General features: G+C 60.8%; 1 protein-coding gene and 1 pseudogene across 1 annotated transcript; both read right to left on the bottom strand.

Annotated features, from left to right (window-relative positions):
- Window positions 1–826: 826 nt before the first annotated feature.
- On the bottom strand, window positions 827–8329 carry LOC115934282 (hepatocyte growth factor activator). The gene is given in 14 exon segments (XM_031009933.3): window positions 827–1080; window positions 2041–2189; window positions 2282–2422; window positions 2685–2824; window positions 4001–4253; window positions 4988–5073; window positions 5345–5519; window positions 5605–5715; window positions 5890–6021; window positions 6171–6293; window positions 6912–6991; window positions 7186–7282; window positions 7420–7600; window positions 8213–8329. Coding segments are annotated over 14 exon segments (1968 nt in total). The 3' UTR covers window positions 827–897.
- Window positions 8330–10309: 1980 nt separating this feature from the next.
- LOC129527195 (regulator of G-protein signaling 12-like) lies at window positions 10310–22721 on the bottom strand (annotated as a pseudogene).
- Between the last annotated feature and the right edge of the window lie 2498 nt (window positions 22722–25219).

Genomic DNA, 25219 nt, shown 5'->3' on the forward strand with positions numbered 1-25219 from the left:
TGGCCCCAATGCCCCCGTTTCCTGCCCTCCCAGCCTCCTGTGCAGCCTGGGATGGCGCCAGTCTGCTGGGGAAGGGGCTCCTGACAAAAGGGAACAGCTGTAACTGCAAACCACCGCCTCCCCGAGACCAGGACGCCAGGAAGGAGGTGGGGCGCAGGAGAGAAGGTCCTGGGTGCCTCGAAGCAGGGAGGAGGCCTGCCCCACACCAGCCACACTCCCGCCCTCTCCGCCCTCTGGCCCCACCTCCCCGTCTCCTGTCCTCCCTGGCTGGAGGGAGGGTACGGCCTCTGCCAGCCCAGCAGTGACCCTCTAACTGGGCCCCATCTAGCACGTGGGCCCCTCCCTCCCTCAGCCCCCACAGAGGCAGCCTGTGGCCTCCTCCCTCCGGGGAAGTGCAGCCCAGGCTCAGGCAGGCGGGCTGCCATCTGGAAGGCCAACGACGGCCTACGGGTGTTCCCGTGGGGCCGCTCTTTCTTCTTCGGGTTCAGTACTCCATGCACCACGCGGATCGGACCCCTCCACGCCTGGGGGCCTGGACTTGGTTTCCACTTCCTGCCCTGGGACAACCCAGGTGCTGAGCCCCGGCCTGGGGCTGGCCTGGGAGGGGGCTGGACTCTGCTAGGGCCTGGAGAGGCCCAGACCTCATCCCCTGACAACTCTCTGGGCCGTGGGGCCAGACCCCACTGTGGGGCCACAGGCTCCGTCTCCACTGAGGACTGTGTGGGCTCCAGAACGGCAGCCTAAGGCCTGCTGCGCATAGACCTGGGCCCCAGTCATGGCCTGGAGGGGAAGGCGGGGCCGCAGGCAGGGGCCAGGCAGCATGGGCCGGGTTCTTGGAAATATCTTTATTGTCAGCAAGGCAGGGAATGGTGGGAACCAGGGTGTCCCGCTGGAGGGTCAGGAGGGAGCCACAAGCCGCCTGGGAGGCCGTATCCGGTCGTTGATCCAGTCCACATAGTTGGCCACGCGGGTGTAGACCCCCGGCTTGTGGAGCCGCCCGCAGCCGTCACCCCAGCTGATGATGCCGTAGAGGTAAGCCACGCCGTTCTTCTCGCAGGCCAGGGGCCCCCCTGAGTCCTCCTGGGCAGAGACACCAGTCAGAGCCACCCTCCCAGGGGCCTGGTTCAGGGACCCCCCTCTCCCCCAAGTGGCAGCTTGGGGACAGAGGACAAAGGCATTTCTGAGCAAGGGAGCTGATCCACTCTCCTGAACCTCATGAAAAGATGTCTCATTCCCTGGGGGCAGCACTGGCTGGGCCAGGGCATCCAACCACGTTATTCCCCTTCCTGAAGCCACGGTCCCCCTCTTCCCACCAGCATGAACCCTGTGTGGACCACACAGCCACCCTGTGTCCCAGCATCTCCTGAAATGACTTCTTCACTCCCTGGAAAACTCCTACGCATCACTCAGGACCAGTGCAAACACTCCGTCTTCCAGGAAACCATCCTGACTTCCCCTATCGAGGTCCAGTGACAAGCCCTACCCACTCTACCACTCCTGGGCTTTGTGGCCTTGGAAGAGTGAATTGACTGCCTGGGGCTCAGTCTCCCCAGCTATAAAATGGGGCATAAAAGAGCTGTCGCATGCCAGGGTTGCCGTGCCGCCTGAGCACACAGGCCTGCAGAGCCCAGGACGTGGTTGGGCTGTTGGGCTTATTGAAGGTTGAAGAACTTATTGAAGGTTGAAGAGCTGGCTTGAGAGAACTCGGGGCAAAGGGGCCTTTGGTGCCTAGTGTCACACGGAAAGCACTGCCTTGGGCTGGACAGCCAGGAACTGTCCGGGCTCTGTGGGAACCCAGGCCCCTCTCAGAGCCTGGGTCTCCCCTTCTGTGTGGGGAGGATGCCCTTCCGGCAGGGCTCTGGGTGGCCCTGGGGTGCTGGCCACCGACAGTAAGTGTGCTCCCTGCCCAGGGGTCCCTGGCTGGCCCTGCCAGGTTGGGGTGCCACCAGGCTCTGGGCTCCCCAGGGGCAAGCATCTCGGAGACTCAGGACCAGCTGAGCCCCCACCAGTCGGGTCCTGGTGGGGCGGGCACCAGCTCACCTGGCAGGCGTTGGACTTGCAGTCGAAGTAGCCAGCACAGAGCATGTTGGGGCTGATGTCGGCGCCGTAGACCTCAGGGCTGCTGCACTTGTGGTCGGCGACCAGGGGGACCAGGGCCTCCCGCAGGGAGCTGGAGTAGCCGCTCACGTCTGTGGGACATGATGCCCTCAGCATAACACGCACACCGTGGCTGGCCACTGTCCACCCTGGCGGGGCGCTGGGCGCCCCTCTCCCAACTCACTCTCATCCAAGTGGCCCCAGCCCGCAATCTGGCACTTGTGTCCTGCAGGGAAGGTGCTGCCGGGCTCGGGCAGGCAGATGGGCTGCACAAACTGTGAGCGTGTGGCACAGCGGTCCCCTTTCTTCTTCAGCCGGATCAGGACTGATCAGAAGAGCGGCCAGGGTCAGCCTGTGGTGTGCGGGCTGAACGGGAGGCTGTCGGGGCCCGTGATGGAGGGAGGGTAGCCAGTGGGTTCCACGGGGCAGCTGGGAGATCCAGAAGGGAGCGGTGCCCTGTCCTCCCTGCCCTGCCCCCAGCTTACCCCGCACCACATGTCTGCCCAGCTCCTGCCCCTGTCTGGGCCTGGCCTGGGGAGCACAGGGCCCACCTACCCAGAGTGCGGCCACGACATGCCGGAGCTCACCAAGGTCATGGTCGCTGGGGTTGAACACCGAGTACAGGGTGTACGGGATGTACTTCTCGATGCCGAAGGTCTGTGTCACGTCCGTCGTGCGGTTGAAGAAGTGCTGGCCCAGCACCACGGAGACGCTGTCCCTGGGGGGGCTGTGCAAAGGAGGCTGGAGGCTGCATGGACCAGCCCTCCCCCGGCCACCGGGCTCACCTCTCCCCACCCCCTGTCGGGCCCACGGAGGCCAACGGTGTGGGACCCTGGTCCCGGGGAGGGGTCTGAGCAGGTGCCCGGGTGTGGGCTGTTGATACTGGGGAGACAGGGACCACCAAGCAGGGGCTATTGTCAGTCACCCCCAGATCCAGGCATGGGAGCTGAAGTGCGGTGCCATCCCTCCTGACAACACTGGTCACAAGCCCTGGGGGGAGTCTCAGGCCAAGCCCAGGCAGGATCGGCTGCAAGGCCGACCCGAGTGGGTGGAGACCTGGCCTGCTCAGGCCCTGCCCCAGCTTCCATCCACATTGTGGGGTCCCCAGATGCAGCCCTCACTCCTGCTGGGCACAGAGCCCGGGCCCCTGAGCCTGGCTCCCATCTGCTGTGTGGAGGTCGCTCCACCCTGCCTCGGCCTCCTGCCCTGGGCTCCATGTGGGGAACCCCATTTCTCCACATTTGTAGGCCCAGGAGCTGCCTGCTGCAGGTTCTGCAGGGCCACGCAAGACCCCACCCTGGGAGCTGTGGTCCTCGAAAGGCCGCCAGACCCTCGGCTGGCCGGACCCCTGCCCCTAATTACTGGGGTGCCCATCGAAGGTGGAAGGGCGTCTGGCCCAGGCTGCTCCATCTCAGGGTCTCCCCACTTGAGGCCCGCCTCCCAGAGTGTGGGCCTGGGTGGCTGTGCGCCCCCACTGAGGGGAGCCGGCTGAGTGGGCTGGGCCTCAGTTTCCCTGGCTGTGCTTGGGCTCCTAGGGCTCTGACGCATTGTCACTGCGCTCCCTGGCTCCCTACTGAGAGCCAGGACTCTGGGAGGGGCGGGGCCTGCGGAGAGGACAGGACCTGGCCCACTGCACCCTCCGCAGGCGCTGGGTCCTCTGTGGAAACGCCACTGACCCCTGGCCTCCCTCAATAGGGACAAGGTTTCTGGAGTGTCCATGCATGCCCAGCTCAGGACTGAGCCCCAAGACCCAGAGGGGTCAGAGAGGGTTACCGGGGACCCCGGGAAGGGGTCAGCAGAGGCACCAGGATGCGGTCCGCAAGCAGGTGGGGACAGGTGCATAGTGACGCTGGATGGTGTGCGGGGCCTCAGGGCAGGTGACTGGGGCCCAGAGGAGGTGCACCTGTGGGAGAAGCAGTGGGCGGCCGACACCACCCAGCAGGTGTGGACCAGGCTCCCGGCGCAGAAGCTGTCCCTGATGTAGATGGCGGCCAGCCAGGGGTGCGAGCCGGGCAGCGAGGAGGAGCTGCCGATGATACGTGGCCGCAGGAACGTCCTCTTCTTGTGCCTCCTGCCGCAGGCCTGGCACCCCGGGGAGGCTGGCTCAGACAGGGTCGCCAGGAGATCCGGTGACAGTTGGACTCTGGTGAGGGATTCTGGGAGCAAAGGTCACTGGGTCACACCCCTGGGGTTCACAGGGCCAGCCCCCTTCCACACACAGGCCCTACCCGGCATGAGGCGCTGCAGAGGGCCATGGCCGGACCCCCTGTCCACGCTGCTCAGGCCCTGGCGCCCGCCCATCTCTGCCCTCAGTTTCCAAATCTGTAGAATGGGGTTTGATGCCCAATCCCGAGGCTCTGTGAGGGCCAGAGGGGCTGGACACACGGAGGCCTTTGTGGCCCCCTCAGCAGCCTGGAACCCCACAGCCAGCCCCAGCATAGTCAGAGACCCCCACATGAGAGCCCCGGGCTGGCCCCGCCGGGGTCCTAGGGAGCCGGGGGGCCTCTCCCCAGGGCAGGAAGCAGGTGGCCTCTGGGGGGGCCTGCCCGCCCAGGGTCTGATGCCAGGGGTGCCTGTGGGGAGCCTGCACGCTGTCCTCCCTGCACCTCCCTGAAAGCCTTCTGGGGCCATCCTGGGCATGGTCCAGGCTGGGCAGGTGCCACCCCAAGGCCGTCGCCTGGTGACCAGCCCCCTGCAGCGGGCTGCTTCCCCACTGTGACCCCAGTACCGACCCACTGCGTGACCTTGGACCAGCCTGATCCCGTGAGCTCCAGTTTCCCCATTTGTCAGAGATGCAGTAGCCAGGTGTGGGGAGGGGCTAGGAGGATCACAGGGAAAACTGCTGTGACCTCGGTGGGGCCCAAGGCAGCACCCCCTGCCAGCCGCGCACCGCAGGCCTCCAGGCGGCAGTACTCCCAGGAGAGCGCGCTGTCCTTCACCAGGTAGCACCAGGGCCTCTCGTCATTGTCCGGATTCCTGCGGTGCATAAGCGCGGGCTGGCAGGGAGTCACACTGTCCCTCAAAGAGGGCATGGGGAGGGGGCATCGGAACCCCCAGCAGGGCGGCTCCCCACACCTGGAGCAGTGGGAAGACAGTGGCCCTCCCTCGGGCAGCCTCCCAGGCAGAGGTTCCGGGGCCTGTCTGGACGGAGCTGGCCCTGCCTGGGTCCTAGGGAGCCGGGGGGCCTCTCCCCAGGACAAATCCTGCCTGTCCCGCGTGCGGCGGCCTGGAGTGGCGTGGTGCTGACCGGCAGTAGGCATGGGGGCCCAGGCCCAGCAGGGCCGCGGCGCCCACTGAGTCCACGTGCAGCTCCTGGTAGAGCAGATCGGAGTTCCAGGCCAGGCAGCTGAGGCCCGAGGCTGAGGTGCTGGCCACGCCATGGTACCCAGTGCCGTTCCCCAAGAAGCAGCGCTCATCAGGCTCTGCGGGCAGAGGGGCAGTGAAGGCGGCCCACGGTGGGTCCACCCGGCACTGCCCCAGGGCACCCCGGGGGGCTGACCCACTCACCGATGTTGCAGAGCCGTCCAGCGAAGCCTGGTGGGCAGGCACACATGGTGGTCCCGGTGGCCACGATCAGGTGGCAGGTGCCCCCGTTCAGGCAAGGGCTGCTCAGACAAGCTGGGGGCAGGGCCGAGGAGCTGGGCCAGGGGCCGTGCAGTGCCCCACGACAGCGGAGTCGGGGTCCACCCCTTGTCCCTTGTTTCTGGGTGACCTCAGGCCATTCCTCCCACTCGGGTGGGGACAGGGACACCCGTCGGGGGTCAGCGGCACGGCTCACACCCCATGGCACACCTGTACGTCGGGTGCCTCCACACCAGGCCCGGCCCCCCAAGCACTGGCACTGTTCCACGTGGCCCTGGCGCACGCGGGCCCAGCGGTCGCCCGCCTCCAGGTACTCGTAGTGGGTCTCATCAAAGCATTTCTCTGAGGGGTGCACGGTAAGCCCTCACACCCTGCCACCTGCTGTCCCCATGCAGGGCCCCTGCCCTGCGCTCGGGAGCCACCTGTTCTCCCATCCTCCGGGGGCTTGCTCCGGCCCCTGGACCCCCGCGGACCTCCGAGGCCCAGCTCACCTGTGCCGCAGTCCTTGCCGGTGAAGGCCCGGGGGCAGCTGCAGTGATAGGACTGGGGGTCCTGGGTATTGGAGCAGGAGCCTCCATTGAGGCAGGGGCCGGAGGCACAGGGATCCAGGGCAGCTGGGGACATGCGGGAGGGGACGTGAGGGGTGGAATGGGAGGCTCAGGGTCCCTCTGTGACATCCTCTGCTTGCTAAGGCCTCCATCAGGCCCCAGTGAGGGGCTCTGAAAGCAAAGGGGCCCTCTCTACGCCCCTCGGGGTGCAAGGTCCCTGGGAGGGGCACAGACCTCCCCTTCCTCCCAGCGTCCCCCACTCAACACCTGGGCCACTGGCCCAGCTGTGCACGTGGCTTCCTGGAAGCCTGACACCCACACTGTCAGGCAGCAGCCCCCTCCCATGTGTCCCAGGACCCGTGTGAGCAGGGCGGCTGGCACCGCACCCCACAGACCCTGCCCACCTGTCCCCTGCCTGGGGCACGCCTGTGTGGCTGCAGGGCCCGGCCTCACCACCAGGCGGCGCCTTGGCCCCAGCGATGGCCGCGCAGCCACCATGAGACGCAGGTCCCGCCTGGGAGAGGCTCTGGCCCTAAGTGGCACCCACCGGGGTTAATCCCAGAGCCCCTCTTCTGCTCCCCTCCAGCCAGGACCCCTGCCCGGGTCCGCCCCATCCTTCCCTTGGCACTTCTGGCCTGGCCCAGTGCCCCCTGCCCGCCCCAGGCTACCCAACCCAGCACCCACCTGGGCCCCCTGGAGGCGGGGTGGCCTCCACACAGTAGCCCCAGGCCCTGTGCCGGTCCTAGTTGTGAGTTGTGGCACACCTGGGGGGCGACACCTGCGTGCGTGGGGGTCCCAGGCAGAGGCCCCCCACCCCACCCCACCACCCTGGAGGTTCTCTGGGTTCACTGGGTCTGCCTGCTGCGTGGTGAGCGCCTACTGTGTGCCCGGCTCCCAGAAAAGCAGGCAGCGTGGGGCAGGTGACCCCAGCTCGGGTGCCCCGGCTGCCCGGACCCACCACTTCCTGTGTGCACTGCCCTCCGAAGTGCAGGTGTGCAGCATGCGGCCCCCGTAGCGGAAGGGGAACCTGCAGGGCCTCCCGTCCTCGGTGAGTGCTGTGGGGAGGGGGTGGCAGGGTCAGGGCTCCCTTGAGGGGCACCCGAGCCCCTCAGGACCTCCAGCCGCAGCCATGCTCCTCCCACCCAGCCCTAAGGTGAAGCATGACACCTCCTCCCAGGCCCACCTGACCCACCTTGGGCCTGGGGGCTACTGCTCCAAGGAACTGCCCTGGGCCGGGGCGGGAGCCCCCCACTTTGGGATCCCTCTGCCTCTGGAGCACTTGTTGCTGGGGTCTCAGAGGTCACAGAGGTCACCAGGATAGTGGGGATCGCAGGGGTCGCTGTGGCATTAGGTTCTGGGGACTCCGTACGGTTCTAGGAGGAGCAGAAAGAGTGTCAGTGTGGGACAGACCCTCACACTCAGGTCCTGCCGGGCAGGAGGTCATAGCTCTGAGCCTGTTTCCATACTGGGGCCCCCAGATCTCGGAGCAGGTTCCAGGAGGACACACGACATTCCTGAGGCCTCAGCCAGGCTCTGACACCTTCCCCGCCCTCGGCCCCTAGTTAACACCTGCTCAGGGTCACTGCCCAGGCCCAGGCACTGCTACCCACCAGGCTTAAACCCTGACGTCAGTTTTTGGTGATGGGAGCAGCTAGGAGGCCCTGGGAGGTTCCCCCAACCTCACGCATCCAGACCCAAAAGAGGTCCAGAGAGAGGGGGCAGCCCCCAGACCCATAGGGGCCCAGGCCGGCCGCACAGGGATGACAGCCCCCAGGTGGGGCTCCGTGAGCCCAGGCCCCAGCCTCCAAGGCCAGTCCAGCACCCACCTGCCCTGTGAGGGCCAGCTTTCAACGTGAGCCCCCTGCTCGGACCCCCGCCCCCTCAAATCCCCACGCTCTGCAGCGACCCTCCCTCTGGCCTCCTCCCAAGGACCCCAAATAGCCACTGGGAACCTCTGGCCGCACTGCGACAAGGTCAGTGCTCACCCCGCCAGGCTGGGGCTGGAACCCCCGTGGCAGCAGCAGCAGCAGCAGGAGGAGGAGGAGGAAGGGGCCCAGCCCCAGTGGGGGGCAGGGGCTGGGGACCCAGGCCCAGTGCCCCATGGCTCCTGAGCTGGCCTGAGGTGCAGTGGGAGGCGGGAGCAGAGCGGCCAAGGCAGGTGGGGTCAAGGCTTCGTGGAAATGATTAACCCTGGCTGCCTCCCACGTCAGGCGGGCCCAGCTGGAGAGGAAGTCCCCGAGTCCCCTGGCCCCCACACCTGCTGCCCACCTCACTTTGACCCTACCTGGAAGCCCAGCTATCTCTCTGGCCTCAACCTGCACTGGTCCTAGTCCTAGACCTGACATGGTCCTTGGGCCTCTGCTTAGAAGCCTCCTCCAGGAAGTCTTCCAGGATAATGCAGATAGGTTGGGGCCTAGATGATCTGGCGCTGCTCCCAGTCCCTGCAGGCCACAGAGCTGGCCACCATCTGCCTGTGAATTGTCCATGATGAGAGCCGCTATGGATGCTGAGCCTTGGAGGTGTCCAGCTCTGTGCCCAGCACAGCACAGACAGTAGCAGTGGGGATGGGATTGTCCCTGTCCCACAGACGGCAGCACTGGGGGCTCCTGGAGGGTTCGGTGCTGCCTCCTCTCGGTGGCCCCAGGGCTGGCCAAAAGGCCAGGCACAGGGAGGAGAGGGGCCACGCAATGGCTGAGTGTAGTATAGGATGACCTGAGATCCTGCCCCACCTGCCTGTTCTGACTCTGGGGGTGGCCAGAGCCCCCCAGCAGCCCCTGGAGATGTTCAGAGTGTCCCTTCCTCCCTGTTTCCCAGACAGACCCAGGAGTCCACTCCAAGAAGCCTTTCCAACCCCAGCTCCCTACTGCCACCTGGATGGTACAGGCCAAGTCTGTGGCAGCACAACCCTGGGCCAGGTACCCTGGGGCCTGGGATGGAGCTGGAGTCATGGAATTCGTGACTTGGGGCTGTGGGCAGAGCTGCCTGAGGAACCTCTTCTGCAATATTGGAGCAGCCTCTACGGCACCTCGGGTTCCTCCTGAGTCAGCAGCGACATCCCAGGGCTGCCGAGGTGGGAGGAGGGGCGAGTGAACCACTGTGGCCTGGAGACCAGCGAGGGCTGAAGCTGCCTCCCTGTATCCCCTAAACCCCCTCTCTCTGCCCCCCATTTGCTTGTCTGTGCAGAGGGAGAGAGAATGGACACCCACTGACCACCCAGCTTGACACCGTGGGCCCCAGGGGGCACAGTGGACATGGAGGCGTGGTGGGCCCTGGGGGCACGGTGAATGGGGGGTTGGGGGTGGGGGGGAGGTCATGGTGGGCCCTGGGGGCAGGATGGATGCAGGCTTGTGGTGGGTCCTGGGGGCGCAGTGAATGCAGAGGTGTGGTGGGCCCTGGGGCCACAGCGGGCACCGTGATGGGTGGTACACACAGCTGGCACTGGGCTTCATCTTCCATTCCGACCCCTCCCCCAGCCCCCTTCCTAGAGCACCACTAAGTGGGGTGCATCCACTCCCTGGAAGCTTCTAGAACAGCCCCAGGGGACTGGCTGTGCTCTCGGGCCTCTAGGATGCTCTGAGGAGCTCACCAACCACCCTGTACCGAGGGTGCTCGGCTTCAGGGGTTCCATCAAGGCAACCTGGGGAATGGCCCTGCCTCTTCTGACTCAACCCAGCCCCCAAGGCCCCGGCCTCCCCTGCAGCCACACCTGGCTCCCCTTCTGTAATCAGACCCTCCTTAGCCCCAGGGCTTTGGCACGGGCCCAGGGCTCTTTCTAGACTTCCTCTGCCGTCCAGTTGCAGTTTACGTGGTCCCTCCCCAGAAAGGCCCTCAGACCACCCTGCTAAACAAGGCTGGGGCAGGGTCCCCACGTGACGGCGAGAGCCAGTCTCTGCCATCTGGTCCTGGCCCTCAGGCCCCAGGAGCCAAGCTTCCCTCTCCTCAAAGCCCCCTTGACCTTACCCTGGGGCACTTCTCCTCCTCAGGCCCCTCTGTTTCCTGCACGACCTCCTGGGGATGTGCTCGGAGTCCCCAAGAACGAGGAGTCTGTGTCCCCAGCACCCAGCACCAGGCTGACGCTTGGGTCCTCAGAAATGCTTTATTGGGCAGCAGGGGGCCAGGGCCAGGGAGCCCCATGGCCAGCATGGTGAATGTCCGGGGCCAGTGCCTCCAGCGAGGTCACCCCCTGCCCTCCTGGCTGGGCTCCTGAGGGTGTGGAGGCCAGGGTGGCCCCTCTGAGGCCCACAGAATCCACCTGGGCTGCCCCACCCCGACATGTCCACAGGAGAGCTGGCCAGGCCAGGGCAGCTCAGACGAAGGTGGCGTGGTGTGCGCTGGTCTTGGGCTTAGCAGGCTCACCCGGGATGGGGCCCAAGCCAGGGAGGTCTGACGTAGGAGGCCCACCACTGGCCTGCGACCTCCCAGGGCCAGCCCGTGCCCCCGCTATGCCACCATCCCGCCCGGGCGCCGAGCCAGTTACAAGATCCACATCGATGATTCTGTTGACTGGGAGGCCTCGGCTGCCATGGGTCCCACTTCCTGTCACAAGGAGAAGAGAAGCTGTCACTTGCCTGGCCCGGCCCTGGGCCCCGGAACCCACCCCCTACCCTGAAGGCCCCTGCACAGTCAGCATGGGAGGGGTCCCTGAAATACCCCAAACACATCCCAGAGGCAGCTGGCCTCCCGCTGTGGGCCTCCAGGCTGGGGCAGGTATGCCCAGGGGAGGTGCAGTGTTCCCAGAGCCCTCCACATAACACCTGCCACCAAGTGGGGGAGCCAACCCACTCAGAAACCCTACCACCCTGCTTCCCCACTGCAGCTCAGGAACAGAGCTGGGCCCCTGGTGGAGCCCCCGCCCCAACTGCCCCCCTAATTCTTCCTGGGGGCATCCTCAGGGCCCCCCCCAGGCCCAGGGCCCATCCTCAAGGGCCACCCCCAGGGGGCTGAGCACTAGGGTTCAGTTCCAGATAGGCTGGACCCTCTTGGCCTGGTGGAACGGGCCCTGAGCCCTGCGTCTGCTGCCCCATCCCACCCTACCAGGCTGGCCACCTGCTCGCCCACCTGGCTCGCTGCCTCAGCACCGTCTTCACCGCACACACCCTGCTCTGGGCCTGCCGGTCGTGTCCCCTCCCCCTCCATCCCTGGCCCCCCTACTGAGGCCCCTCTTTCTGGCTGGTCAGTGACTCTGGCCCCACTTCTGGCTCCAATGCCCACTCCAGCCCCAGGAGATCCCAGCTGCCTGAACCGGCCTTGGAAGCTTCTAGACCCAACATGGGCAGGCCATCTCCTTGCCAGCACCCCCAGGAGGCCTCCCTACCCAGGGCGTCACTGCCTTGCCACATCTGGTGACCTCCACGTGGACCCCTGGAGGACACAGTTGTGTCTATGCCAGGGTGGAGTCCCCAGGGGCCAACGAAGGCTGGGGCCAAGGAAAGTGAACGGTGCACGCAGAGTGGCTGAGTTCACGTGCCGCCCAGAGCTCCACGACAGGACCCCAGGGCCTGGGCAGGGGCAGTGAAGCCCCCGTGCTGGGAGAGCCCAGCCCTTCCCCGCCCAGTGACCCCACCCCCCATCTGTACGGTGGGGGTGATGTTACCGACCCGCCCACTGACCCCACCCCCCCATCTGTATGGTGGGGGTGACGTTACCGACCCGCCCGGTGACCCCACCCCCCCATCTGTACAGTGGGGGTGACATTACCAACCCAGAGGAGCAGGCTTCGGGGGCAGGTTCCTGCGTGCCTAGCGTGTCTCCCAGGCAGGGGTCCAGGAGCTCCCTTCCTCAGTGAGCCTGGGTCTGAGGCCCTGAGACAGTCATGTCCATGCCAGGGTGGAGGCCTTGAGGCGCCTATGGGGTGGCAGGGGCCCCAGGCCTGGGCCCACAGCAGACAGGCTGCAGGAAGAGCCAGCCCCCGGCAGATGAGAACCAGGGACAGGGGGTCCCTGCTACCAACTGCTGCCCTCCACAGGTGAACCGAAGGCCTGGGAAGGTGAAGACCCTCCTCGATCTACACTTCTGAGGTCCCTGAAATGGCCGCAGGGTCCTTGCTGCCCCAGCAGCTCCGTGGCCACCAAGGTCCCCAACCCCAGCGTGCCCCTCCTCACCCTCAGTCCAAGCTTCCGCAAGCGGCCTCCATGAGGCATCTGTGAACAAGTCCGGGCTGCGGGCGGAAGGTGTGGCTCCCCTCTTGAGCGTGCCCAGCCCGTTCTCTTGAACAGGTCCCAGCAGTGGCCCCAGAGGCCCTCATCCTGGCCTCGACGCAGCAGCCCAGCCAGCATGTGGGAGCTGTGTGGGGCCTGTGTGTCTTACTCAGCCAGGCCCGGTGGAGATGCCATCTGGAGGCGCAGGGGTCCATGTGGAGCAGCTGAGACTAGAAACTTCTCCCAGTCAGGCCTCTGCTCATTCAACAAGTGTCCTACTAGGTTCTGCCAGGGCTAGGAGCTAGCCCTGCCCCCAGGGGACAAGGGGACAGTTCTGCCCATCTCCTTCTTGTCACCAGGTCCACATGGCTCCAGATGCCAGGCTGCAGGGCTGGGAGAGATCAGGTGTGGGGAGAGGCAGGGGTTTGCCCCCCCTCGCCGGTCAATACCGTGGGCATTTGGGCATTTGCCTGGAGTGTTCATAGGGCTCTGAAGGGGCCTGCAACACCACACATGTCCAGAAGCCCGGCTCTACCCCACCAGCCCCAAGTGGACAGATGGGAGGACAGGCCCCTGAGGGCCCCAGGAAGCTAGCGTGCTCAGGATGGAGAAACACTTGTTTCTGGAGACAGGACAGCTCTGTATGGACCAAGGATGTCCACATCACAAGGAGGGGGCCACAGCCAGGCCCTTCCTGCTTACGGGACCCAGCCTCGCCCTCCTGTGCAGGGCAGCCATCCCCAGGCCTGTGACTCAGCCGCCTGGCCCAGCCCTGAGCAGCACGCAGCCTCACCACCTACATGCCAGGGCCTGCCCAGGGAGCACCTTCCTGCCCAGCATTTCCCTGGCAGGGATGGCAACACAGAGGACCCAGCAGAGCCTGCACCACTTCCAGAGGGGCCTGGCCTCCTGGTCTCACTCCTGGTGCCACATCTCCAAACATCCAGACCTGAGGCCACACTGGGATCTTGTTCCCTGCCGCTTGGGCCACCTGTGAACCTCTCCCCGGCGCCCCACGGCTCCCTGCCCTCGGCTGGCTGGTCCTGCCGGCTCCGACTGTGCTGTCCAGCCTTCCCAGGAGGGGGTCCTGCTGGAGGCCCCACGAGATGCAGCAGGAAGGCCCCTCTTTCCACATGCGCAGGCCCGTCACCGGCTGCCGGTCGCCCCCAGGCCTCCCAGACACTTGTCCATGAATGTCTCTGTGCCAGCCACTGCCAGCTGCTCTGGTCTAGGCCTCGGGCAGGACCGCGCCCTACCCTGGTCCTCAAGGCTGAGTCAGGAACCCTGGCAGGCACAGTGGGAGCAGGGGCTGCGCTGGCCTGGCCGGGGCAGGGGCATGGCCTGAACCCTCCCAGGCTCTCCTTCGAGACCCAGGCCTGGCACCTCTCCCACTGCCCTTCCTGCCCCCAGAGGGACCCCGTCCCCCAGGCACTTTGCTCAGCCTCTGCCTCCATGCTCCAGATCATCTGTGCTGCCAGGCGCAGCCACCTCCTCTGTTAAGCCTCCCCAGCGCCCCTTGGAATCTCGCAGGGCACAAGGACACCCAGGCATGGCTGAGCCGGCTCACACTGAGAACACCGCAGGAAGGGGGGAGCGAGGGGAGCCAGAGGCAGGGACCCTACAATCCACTGTGGCTCCCAAGGCCCCTTCCCTTCCCAGCCTTCCCACCACAGCGCACCCCACGGGCTCCTGCTAAGGCCTGTGCACTCCTGCTGATGGGCCCCCATGGGAACGAGAGCCCCCCCAGAACCTTAGTTCCAAAGTGTGACCCCCCAAGGTCCCCCTGTCCGTGTGGGTCCCCAGCCAGGATCATGACTGTGTGTGATGGGCTGGGCCTGGGATAGAGCTCCTCAAATATTTGCTGGGCATTGGCGAGGGAGTGGACAGTGCCCAGCAGGGTGCACAGTGTGGTGAGTGGGGAATAGGGGAGTGGGGGTGACTCAGGGCACAGGAGTGCATGTGGCAGACCCCAGGGAGGGGCTTCAGGCCGGAGCTCCAGCAGTGCCGGCTGAGATGGGCACAGGTGGCCAGTCCTGGAGGGAACATGGGGGTAGGCCAGGTCACGGTCACTTGCAGGCCTGAGACTTCCACTCTGCAAGACCTGGCTGGAACTTCAGGTGGAAGGCAGACACTTCAGGGGAGGAGGGGGAGCAACCTAGGGTGGCTTCTGGTGGGATCCGGGAGGACCACGTGTCACAACCAGGCTGGGGGCTGTGGAGGAGGGCCCAGGCCAGCTGGTCAGTTCAGGAATCCCCTGGGGAGCCACGGAGCTGGGCAGGAGCCAGGAGATGCTGGGGGGAGACAGGGCTCTGGGGAGACGGGGCTCTGGGGAGAGGGGGCTCTGGGGAGAGGGGGCTTTGGAGAGGCACCTAGCAGATGCCCTCAGCAGCTTTGCAGGCCTGAGACCAGTGGCAGGCTCCTGGGGCTGTGTCCCCAAGAAAACCAGCGGTCTCAATCCACATCAGAGTGAGGGGGTCTAAGCTGCATCTGCTCCTGTGGAGGGCGGGGCACAGGAGCTGCCAAGGAGGCCTCTCTTGGACAGAGCAGGAGCCAGGTGGGGCTGCATCCTCACCCGGTACAACACAATGGCCGTGCCATGGGGGGTACTTTCACCCCTAGGGTGAGGGGCGTGACCTCACTTCCAGGCTGCAGAAGCCCCGGCAGGCAAACATCACACACCTGGCAGGTAGCTGAGCTCCGGGGGCCCTGAGGGCAGCCACTGGGCCCAAATGTGTTCCTAGGGGATACTGGCAGCTGTGACACTGGGGCCTCCAGGTTGAGTGACCCCTGCCCCTGCCCAGTGAGCTGCCCCAGGGGACCCCAGCCCCAGGAGAGCTATGCGGGGACCCCTCCTGGGGTGGTGCCTAGCATCTCCCTGCCAGCAGGTGGAGTCCATCCTCTTGGGACGTCTGCACCAGGAGCTCAGTCAGGCCATGGGGCTGGGTACTCAGCCTTACCAAAGGGGCTGGGAGGAGCCACTGGCCTCCAGCCCCCAGCCAGGACCCCTGACTGTCGCCTTGCAGCCAGCGGGGCAGCAGTGAGACCACCCAGCTCCCGGGCTTTTTGTTGGAAACCAAGCAGATCTGGTTAAGAAGGCAATTGGGAAATATCACCAACACAACCTAAGAACCCGTTTTAAGATGGCGCGTACGGAAGGAGCGCTGTGCACTGGAAACTCGCGTGTGGGTGCACGCGACCTTTTGAATGCCTCTCTCCTTTGTGAAAACACAAAGCGCAGATGCCTGCTTCTGTGCAGGGGCGGAAGATGACTGCTAAAGGCGGGACACAGCAGTGCTGGAGGGACAGCTGCTCCCTCCCCACGAGAACAGAAGGTGAGCATTTTGGAGGGTCCCTGTGTCGAGACACAGATATGCACAAAACATGTGCCATGCAGACACATGGCAGGTGCACACCGACACATGCCACACGAACACACACCAGGCGTACACGCACATGGGTATATCTGCCTGACACACTGGTATGGTTTGGCTCCGTGTCCCCACCCAAACCTCACCGTGAATTGTGATAATCCCCAGGTATCAAGGGTGGGACCAGGTGGAGGTGACTGGATCATGGGGGCAGTTCCCCCCATGCTGTTCTCATGATAGTGAGTCTCAGGAGAGCTGATGGTTTTATAAGCATCTGGCATTTCCTCTGCCGGTTCTCGTACTCTCTCCTGCTGCCCTGTGAAGAGGTGCCTTCTGCCATGACTGTAAGTTTCCTGAGGCTTCCCCAGCCATGCAGAACTGTGAGTCAATTGCACCTCTTTTCTTTATAAATTACCTAGTCTTGGGTATTTCTTCATAACAGCATGAGAACGGCCTCATACACACAGCACTGTGTGGACACATGCACACCCCTGCCAGCGTGCCCTGGAATCTCACGAGGGGCCTGACACTTCTCCCGCTTGCGGCCTCTGTTGTGTGTGTCAGACTGCTAAGGCTCAGGGCCATTAGACTGGGTGGCCTGGCAGCAAGTGGCCAAAGGGAAAGGAGACCCACCCACATGCCTCCGGGGACCAGACATGCATGGGGGCACCGGCCAGCCTGCAGGACCTGACGGGTCTCAGTGCGTGGTGCTGGGGCTAGACAGATGGGGTGGAGTGCCGCGTGGCGTGTGGCGCTGGGGCTAGAAGCATGGGGCTGTGCGGTGCATGACACTGAGACTAGAAGGGTGTGATGGAGCACCACGTGGCGCTGGGGCTAGAAAAGGGTGGCATGGCACTTGGTGCTGGGGCTAGGACAGGGTGGCATGGCACGTGGTGCTGGGGCTAGGATGGGGTGGTGTGGCATGTGGCACTGGGGCTAGAAGGACAGGGTGGCACAGTGCGTTGCACTGAGGCTGGAAGGGCAGGGTGGTGTGGCACAGCTCTGTGGAGAGTCCCCCTACCTCAGGGCTGTTGCTGGCAGCCCCCACGCGTAGCCGGCATGCTGCCCACCATGGCAATGGGGAGGGCGGGAGCCCGTGGGCTTGGCTGCACCTCCTGTTGTGTTTCTCACCCCGGACGCTGGGTCCAGGGTGGCTGCCACATTGTGAGGAAGCATCCCACAGCAACTGTCAACGTCGGAGAGCGTGACTCGGGATGACCCCCAAGCTCCTAAACCCTGACAATGGACAGGTCAGCACTCAGTCCAGGCTCGCCCCGGCCCACAGATGTGAAAGAGGTTCCATCAGGCCACCACGGCATTCACAGCCTGTTTCCTTTGCCGCCATGGGCAGGTGAACTCTCCAATACAGAGAATCCCATTAGAGTGGGGGTTCCAGAAGCAAGCTGCACAGAGCAGTTTCTGCCCCAAGGCCCCCCAGCAGGCTTGAGCCAACATCACAGGAAGACTGGGGAGGTCCTCAGCAGTTGTCCTGTGTTGCCACGGACAGGCACGTGGAGGACACACACCTACGACCTATGACCAAAGCCACTCCCACCTCCTTCTCCCACTCACTGGGTCTCCTCCTAGGAGACAGCCCAAGAGCCAAGGATCCAGGGTACCCACCTGCCCAGGGGCTGAGGAGCCCGCGGGGCAGGGAACCAGTTCTGGCCAGTGGCAGTCGGGGCAGCCACCAGAGCGCAGGGGGACCTGCTCCTCCCAAGGCCGGTACCACCCACCCTCCTGCCACAAACAAGTCAGGGACATCAGCCAGGGTGCTCGGCTGGGCCTGCGCTGTAAACCACCTCTGTGCTAATGGCCCTTGGCAGGCAGGAGAACTGACCCCCAACGTGGGTCTGTCTGGCCCTCCCAGGCAGCCTGACACACGCCACCCCTGTGCGCAGAGCCAGCCACAGCCCCAGGGCCACAGGGCCGGGGTGTGGGTGCGGGACTGCAGCCCAAAGGCCAGCAGGCCAGCTCATCTCAGCACCCGCCACCGGGCCACCAGCTCTTCTGCTGTCCCGCCGCACGGCTGTGCTGCTGGGAGCACACCAGGTGCTCAAGAGTTTTGTTCAGTGGATGGTATATTTTTAAAAGCCAGTAGATTATGGTAAATCCACTTAATCTCCTAAAAATGTGTGATATTTCCCCTAGATTAAAATACTTTTATTATTTTCTAAAGTGGAAACAAAGTTTCAAATGAGAAAGAAAATTGTAAGCCAGTCCAGTGATGATGTCCAGAATTTATTACTCCTGGAAGAACAGACTCAAAACACAGGTGACAGCCACACGGGTGTCCACCAAGACGGATGGAGGGGGACTCAGGCCAGGGATGGAGGCTGCAGAGTGGCACCAGTGGGCATGCCAGGCACCTTAGGCTTTCTCATCCAGGCGTGTCCTGGCTGGGAAAGGGGCCAGGTAGCCCCTCCCATGCCACACGTGGCCTCCAAAGGCCCAGATACGTACAGATCTATAGACGTGCACTCCCTGGTCCCCCGGCGAGGTCCAGGCTACAGGTCTGACAAGACCAAACCCCACGGCAGGCCTCTCACTGCTGTCAGCATCCTGGACCAGGGCACAGGACGGAGAGGCGCTCCCATCGCCCCCAGCAGCAAACCACAGCAGAGGTGTCCACGCACCCCTGAGCACACTCCATAACGCGCACCCTGAGCGGCTCCTCTCTCCAGGGGATGGCCACGCAGGCCACGGAGGCCACGGCCCTCGGACCCCTGGAAACACCTTTCCCTACCGGCTGCTGGGAGCCTCGCCTCAGTTTCTGGTATTTGTGGCTCACGGAAACATCCCTGCTGCCAGGCCATCCTGTTCACCTTCACACTCACTGAATCCCCTGCTTCCTTTGAGAAATGCCCGTGACACCTGCGGTCAGGGAGCGCTGCTGACGTCACCTCCACTCCTGAGCACCCACACCACCTGCTACGGGGGCCACCGGTGGGTCCGAGCTGCACTCTCAAGGCTCTTCCGAGGATGGGCCTGTGTCTGGGAGCCCTCTCCTGCTATGAACACAGCGGGCTTCACTTCCTCACTCAAGACAAATGCTATTGTTTTCCAGTCTTGAGACAGAAACACTAAAAACGATCGCTGTCCAGATTTGGAAAGGAATGCCTCCATTTTTGGAAACTCCCAGGCCTCACCCAGGGTGTTCCCAGACCTGGCTGCAGGCACTGCCATGTATCATTCCTGCAAGAGCCCCTGGGGACACCAGGATGCCTGCCCGGAGCACCTTGGGGGGACCATCCTGACAGACACCGGCCTGGGGCCACACGAGCCCCTCCTTTCCAAGAGGGCCAAGGAATCCCCCAACCAGCAGGTGAGGAGGGGGTCACGGAGACCACCAGCAAACAGTGGCAGCCGGGGGCCCACTGTCCTTTCTGACTGGAAGCTGAGCAGACCACGCCGACAGGGCCAAGGTGGAGGGATCAGAACCTGGAGGTACCTGGTCTGGAAGGTCCTGGCACGTCCTGGGGGGTGGAGGGCGGCGGCAGCAAGGTGCTGTTGGGGCTGCTGATATCCCCCTCCCCCATCAGGGTCAGCTCGGCCACGTGCTCATCCTCCACCGTCTGGATGCCCCCGGCCTCCGCTTCCTGAGACTGCCTCTTCCAGATCTGCACGGTGCCCTCCTGCGCGGGGGAGACGGGGGACTGGGGAGTGCAGAAGGGCCCGCTGGGAGACTTCTGCCCGGGGGGGTCGTCCCAGGAGGTCCAGGGGGGCTGGGGGCTGAGCCCGGGCTGGTGGACGGGCTGTCGCTGCTCTCCGGGGCCGGCTCCCACTGCTCGCCGGGCTGGGAGGCGCTCTCCCGGCCATTGTCTGTGGCACTTCTCTTGCTAAAGTCCTTGGCCACAGCAGCTGGAGTGGGGAGGGTGAGTTCTGTGGAACCAGGAGGTAAACGGAGGAACTCTGGCAACACCAGGTCTTCCTTCCTTAGCAGCCCATGTTGGTCATCTGCTCTGTTGCTCTGAGCTTTGGAAATAAGCTCAAAAAACTCTATTGGAAGAAAACCCAGAGTGACCGTGTTTTAGAGAGTTTCACATTAATGACTGTCACAGCAGAACATTCTAAAAAGCTCTCATCCTGGGCTGTCCTAACGCCCTATCAGCTGTGGGTCAACAAGAGCCCTTTTCCGTCCACACTATCTTCCCACAGACAGCGGAAGGGACAGCCCTGGGGCTTCTAGCATACTCTGTCTTCAGGAGTCTGAAAAAGCTGTGTACTCCCTAAAAACCACGCTGTATGAGGTCCAGACTTGAACAAACGAGACGCTTGACTCAACACGGTTACGCGCTGATGCCGTCTGAGTAGGAAACTGTGGGACTCTCTGGCCTGGGCTTTCAATTTAACACTTGGGGCCCTCTGAGCACTGGCCCCCTCCTCCGGTTGGTCAGCATCTGAGGCACCCCCCCGGGTCCCAGCTGCAGCTGCAGTCCTCAAAGTCGGGAGCAGAATGAACCCGAGGAGGGGAGGTAGAGGAAGGACCTGAGACGGGTGGTCTGGGAAGGGGCACCCTCAAATCCACGCCTGCCTCTCGGGGTCATTGCCTCTGGGCAGAGGGTGGTCCTCCCAGGCCTAGGGCAGAGGGGGCAACACGTGCTCTCCCTCTCCCCACTGAAGCTCCACAGCCCCGAGGGGCCAGGACGGGTGCCCCTGGGCCTCCCACTGCCCAGCCACTGCAGGGGCCTGCAGGCGCCTCCAGCTTCTTCGCTGGCTCCTCCAGAACTCTCCTTTTCTTACCTGGGCTGGGTTTTCTAGTGTAGCAGGCCCCAAGGCCACCATTCGAGGTAGATGGCATCTAAACTGGGCTTTCTCTAGCATTGGAATTACACTCGGAGTTTTTAACAACTACAAGGAATCTCAAATCTCCGACTTCACTGGTTCTCAGAAACATACAAGCCTCAAAGAGGGCGCGTGATTTACTTGTGCTTGGCGGCCAACAAAGGCTGGAGGTGTGTTTTAGTTTTACCGTGAGGTCAGACTCCACAGCCAGCTGTGACAAAGCCGTGACACGCCAGGTGGACTGGCAAGTACGCCCTGGATGAAAATTCAGGTCACGGTGACAGCTGTTGGTTTTGACTCTGTTTTCAATGCTTCTTCTTGTTATAAACTTCTGGAGAAAAAGGAGCTTCAAGAAAGGACTCATCTCTCCATCTCAGTCTTCCAGTGTGCCTGTTGTCTCTCCTGGAGGCCAGGGGTGTGCAGGCTGACCTTCCTCACTGACCCCCGTAGCCAAGAGAGCTCAGCAAGCCCACAGTCCTTCCAGGCCAGTGTGCTCCACCTCCCCTCACCTGGGTGCCCAGCTCTGCCTGGGGTGGACTCTCTAATGCTAACTGTGTCTCCAGTCATGCTGGGGACCCTGGCACAAGCCAGCGGCGGGGCCATAGGGAGGAACTGGGGTGAGAGGGAGGCAGAGCCTGCGGGGGCCTCTGGCATCTCAGGGCAGACAGTGCTGCTCACATCGGCTGCCCCTGACGCCCTAGGAGGCCTGGCACTCAGTCTCAAAACTGGGGTTTCGGTGAAGTGATCCCAACAGCCCACAGACTGCCCCCGGGAGAAACATGTCTTCCAGGCCACAGGGACAGACCGCAGTCACCCAGATGCTGACAGCTCAAAGCAGATCTACTGACTATACTGGAAACTAACTGTGCATTTACTAAAAATGTGGAAGTTTTAAAAAGTTCACATACCCTCTGCTTCGTCCAAATTAATTTTCTGATATTTTTTTTTCCCAATCTTTGCAATAGATTCTTCTCTCTTTGAAAGCCGGGGATCCCTAGCATTTTTTCCATTTTCTCCTTTTATTTTAATAGAATTAGACTTGCCTAGTGTTCTTTCCTCTCCCTGCATTAGAAGAAAAGTCAAAGTTCTACTTTCATTTCAATACACGACAATACATCATGCATTAGTTAGAGAGTAGAAGGCTCTATGAAATAGATTGCATTGATACAGAATTTACATGCATTGCAGAAAAACCATTGCAACGATAAAGATTACAAACAAGAATAGCATTTAAGGCACAACCACTCCCACCTCAGAAGAAAAGAAAGCCAGTCCTTCACAGGTAAGAGGGAGCTGGGCATTGGCAGGGATGAGAGAGACCCCGCCAAGGAGTGTGGGGGAGACACACAGTGATAAGCAGGCGGTAAGGAAGCACCAGGGCACTGCGCAGGGCAGGCGGGGGCCACAGCGAGAGGAGCGGGGCACAGGGTGGGCCAGGGTGGGGAATTACCGTAGCCGAGTGGTTTCTGGAGCTGGAATTTACAGCTGTGTTCTGTTTCACTGGCACACCTTTCTGTTTATCTGTGGATGCTAAACATAAGAAAGCTTTATGACTTCAGGGACTCGCAAATCCATCTGAATGTTTCATAGACAACCTGCTCCTACTGTCTCTGAGAGCAAAGCTGTAGAGAAGCCACAAGGCATCTGCTGCCCTTATTCACCATGCACAGCCCTGAGGGGAGTCCCCATGGGACAGGAGAGAGAGGGCCCGTCCTCCACGCACACAGCCGGGCTCCGTACATCTAACTAGGGACTTGCTGGGGGAGTGATGTTGAAATTGGAGGTTTTACCATGTTGGCCAGGCTGGTCTTAGCTCCTGACCGCAGGTGATCCATCCGCCTCAGCCTCCCAAAATGCTGAGATTACAGGCGCGAGCCACCATGTTTGGCTGCTTTCATCATTTCAGACTGAGCTTGGAGAAGAACCTGAGGAAAAACATGACTTTAAAATTTTGATGAATGGAGAAATCTCTTTCCATTCACCTTCCTTTCCTCTATTTCATTCTTATTTTAAAATATGCAAACAAAGATATGGATACATCAGTTATTAAATAAACGTCTGTGTGATACCTATCCAGGTGAAGAAATAGAGCACTATTACCACCGAGAAGTCCTCTATATGCCCCTAACTGATCCTAAAGTCTTCCTTCCCCTTATTGGTAACAGATATAACAGATATCCACATTACCTGTGGATATCTGCCATCCTCTCCTTGGTTCTCTTTATAATTTTATTATGTATTTTATATATTTTATTTCTGTTTTGGAGACAGAGCCTTGCTCTGTCACCCAGGCTGGAGTATAGTGGCATGATCTTGACTCACTGCAACCTCCGCCTCCCAGATTCAAGCGATTCTCATGACTCAACCTCCCAAGTAGCTGGGATTACAGGCATGGGCCATGTGCCACCATGCCTGGATAATTTTTGTATTTGTAGTAGAGATGGGGTTTTGCATGTTGGTCAGGCTGGTTTAGAGCTCCTGACCTCAATGGCTGGCCTTATTATGCATTTTTTATATGCCTAAAGTAAAGTCTGATTTTGCCTGGTTTTTCTCTTACATAATTGGAGTAAAAGTCTGTATCCTGGTGCATCTGGCACCTTTTACTCAATATTAAGTATTTAAGATTCACACTTAGCATTGTTTCTGCATTCTATTAAAACAGTACACCAGCCAGGCATGATGGCTCACACCTATAATCCCAGCATTTTGGGAGGCCGAGGCAGGCAGATCACTGGAGGTCAGGAGTTCCAGACCACCCTAGCCAACATGGTGAAACTCCATCTCTATTAAAACTACAAAAATTAGACCACTTGGTGGCTAATGACTGTAATCTCAGCACTTTGGGAGGCCAAGGCAGGTGGATCATGAGGTCAGGAGATGGAGACAATCCTGGCGAACATGGTGAAACCACATCTCTACTAAAAATAGAAAAAAATAGCCAAGTGTAGTGGCACATGCCTGTAGTCTCAGCTACTCAGGAGGCTGAGGCTGGAGAATCACTTGAATCTGGGAGGTAGAGGTTGCAGTGAGCCAAGTTTGCACCACTGCACTCCAGCCTGGGTGACAGAATTAGACTCTGTTAAAAAAAAATTAGCCAGGTGTGGTGGTGTGTGCCTGTAATCCCAATTATTTGAGAGGCTAAGGCAGGAGAATCCGTTGAACCTGGGAGGTGATGGAGGTTGCAGTGAGCCAAGATCGCGCCCTGTACTCCAACCTGGGCAATAGAGTGATAGTCTCAAAAAAAAAAAAAAAAAAAAAAAGCCCAGGCGCAGTGCCTGCCACCTGTAATCCCAGCACTTTGGGAGTCCAAGATAGGTGGATCACCTCAGGACAGGAGTTTGAGACCAGCCTTACCAACAAGGTGAAACCCCATCTCTACTAGAAATACAACAATTTACAGGGATTGGTGGCACATGCCTGTAATCCCAGCTACTGGGGAGGCTGAGACAGGAGAATTGCTTGAACCCAGGGGGCGGAGGTTGCAGTGAGCCGAGATCACACCACTGCACTCCAACCTGGGCGACTAAACAAGACTCTGTCTCAAAAAATATATATAAATTTATATTTATATACATAAAATAAATATAAAAAATAAAAATAAATAAAACTACAGTACACCAGTGTGTATCCCTTCATTGTTGGTGGACATGTGGGTTATGTTCATTTTTGTCAGTTACAAATGATGCTGTTGTGAACATGTTTGTATTTCTATTTGGTTACCATTAGTGTGTATTTACATACAGTATAAACCAAGAGGTGAAATCACACGTTACAGGGAAACATATCTTCAGTTTTACCAGGTATTATTGGTTTCATCCCAATGTTAACATACCAACTGACAGTCCTACAATGTCTGATAATTCCCAAATCTTCGCATTCTTCTTGACACTTAATTTCGTCAAAATTTTAATTCGAGTCTTTTGGTGGGTATGTGGCAATGATTGTGATATTAATTTACTGGGCCTTTTCTTCTCTATAACAGGCCGTGTCAAGATATATGTGTGGTATGGCAGGGGTAGGAGCCCCTAGAGGTAGCATGGGCTCTGGAATCCTTAATCATCCTATGTGAAAAAGTTGGTGGGGCAGTGATTTTTTTTTTTTTTTTTTGAGACAGAGTTTCGCTCTTGTTTCCCAGGCTGGAGTGCAATGGCACTATCTCAGCTCACTGCAACCTCCGCCTCCCAAGTTCAAGTGATTATCCTGCCTCAGCCTCCCAAGTAGCTGGGATTAGAAGCATGTGCCACCACACCCAGCTAATTTTTTGTATTTAGTAGAGATGGGGTTTCACCATGTTTGTCAGGCTGGTCTTGAACTCCTGACCTCAGGTGATCTGCCTGCCTCAGCCTCCTAAAGTGCTGGGATTACAGGCATGCACCACTGCACCCTAATATTTCCTATATGCAATGGTGTAGCCAGAGTGCAAAGCCGGTTCTTAATGATTCTGTCATCCAAATATTATATCTTCTCGATTCCCCTTGAGATATGCTCATTCCTCCATACAATTAAACAATCTCAATTACTCTTGAAGGAGCATAAAATCCTCCCTGTCTAATCATGGGTCCTTCCAAATTATTTGTTGTCTTGTGTTTAAAATATAAAAAAGAGAATGTAGATTTTGTTTTATTCTTCCTGCTTAACCTGAACAAAATGTCATAGATACCTCCTAGCCTGTTGCTAAACCAAGGAGAGTCACTTGAATAAT

This window comes from Gorilla gorilla, chromosome 12 (assembly GCF_029281585.2).
Source record: "Gorilla gorilla gorilla isolate KB3781 chromosome 12, NHGRI_mGorGor1-v2.1_pri, whole genome shotgun sequence".
NCBI lineage: Eukaryota > Metazoa > Chordata > Mammalia > Primates > Hominidae > Gorilla > Gorilla gorilla.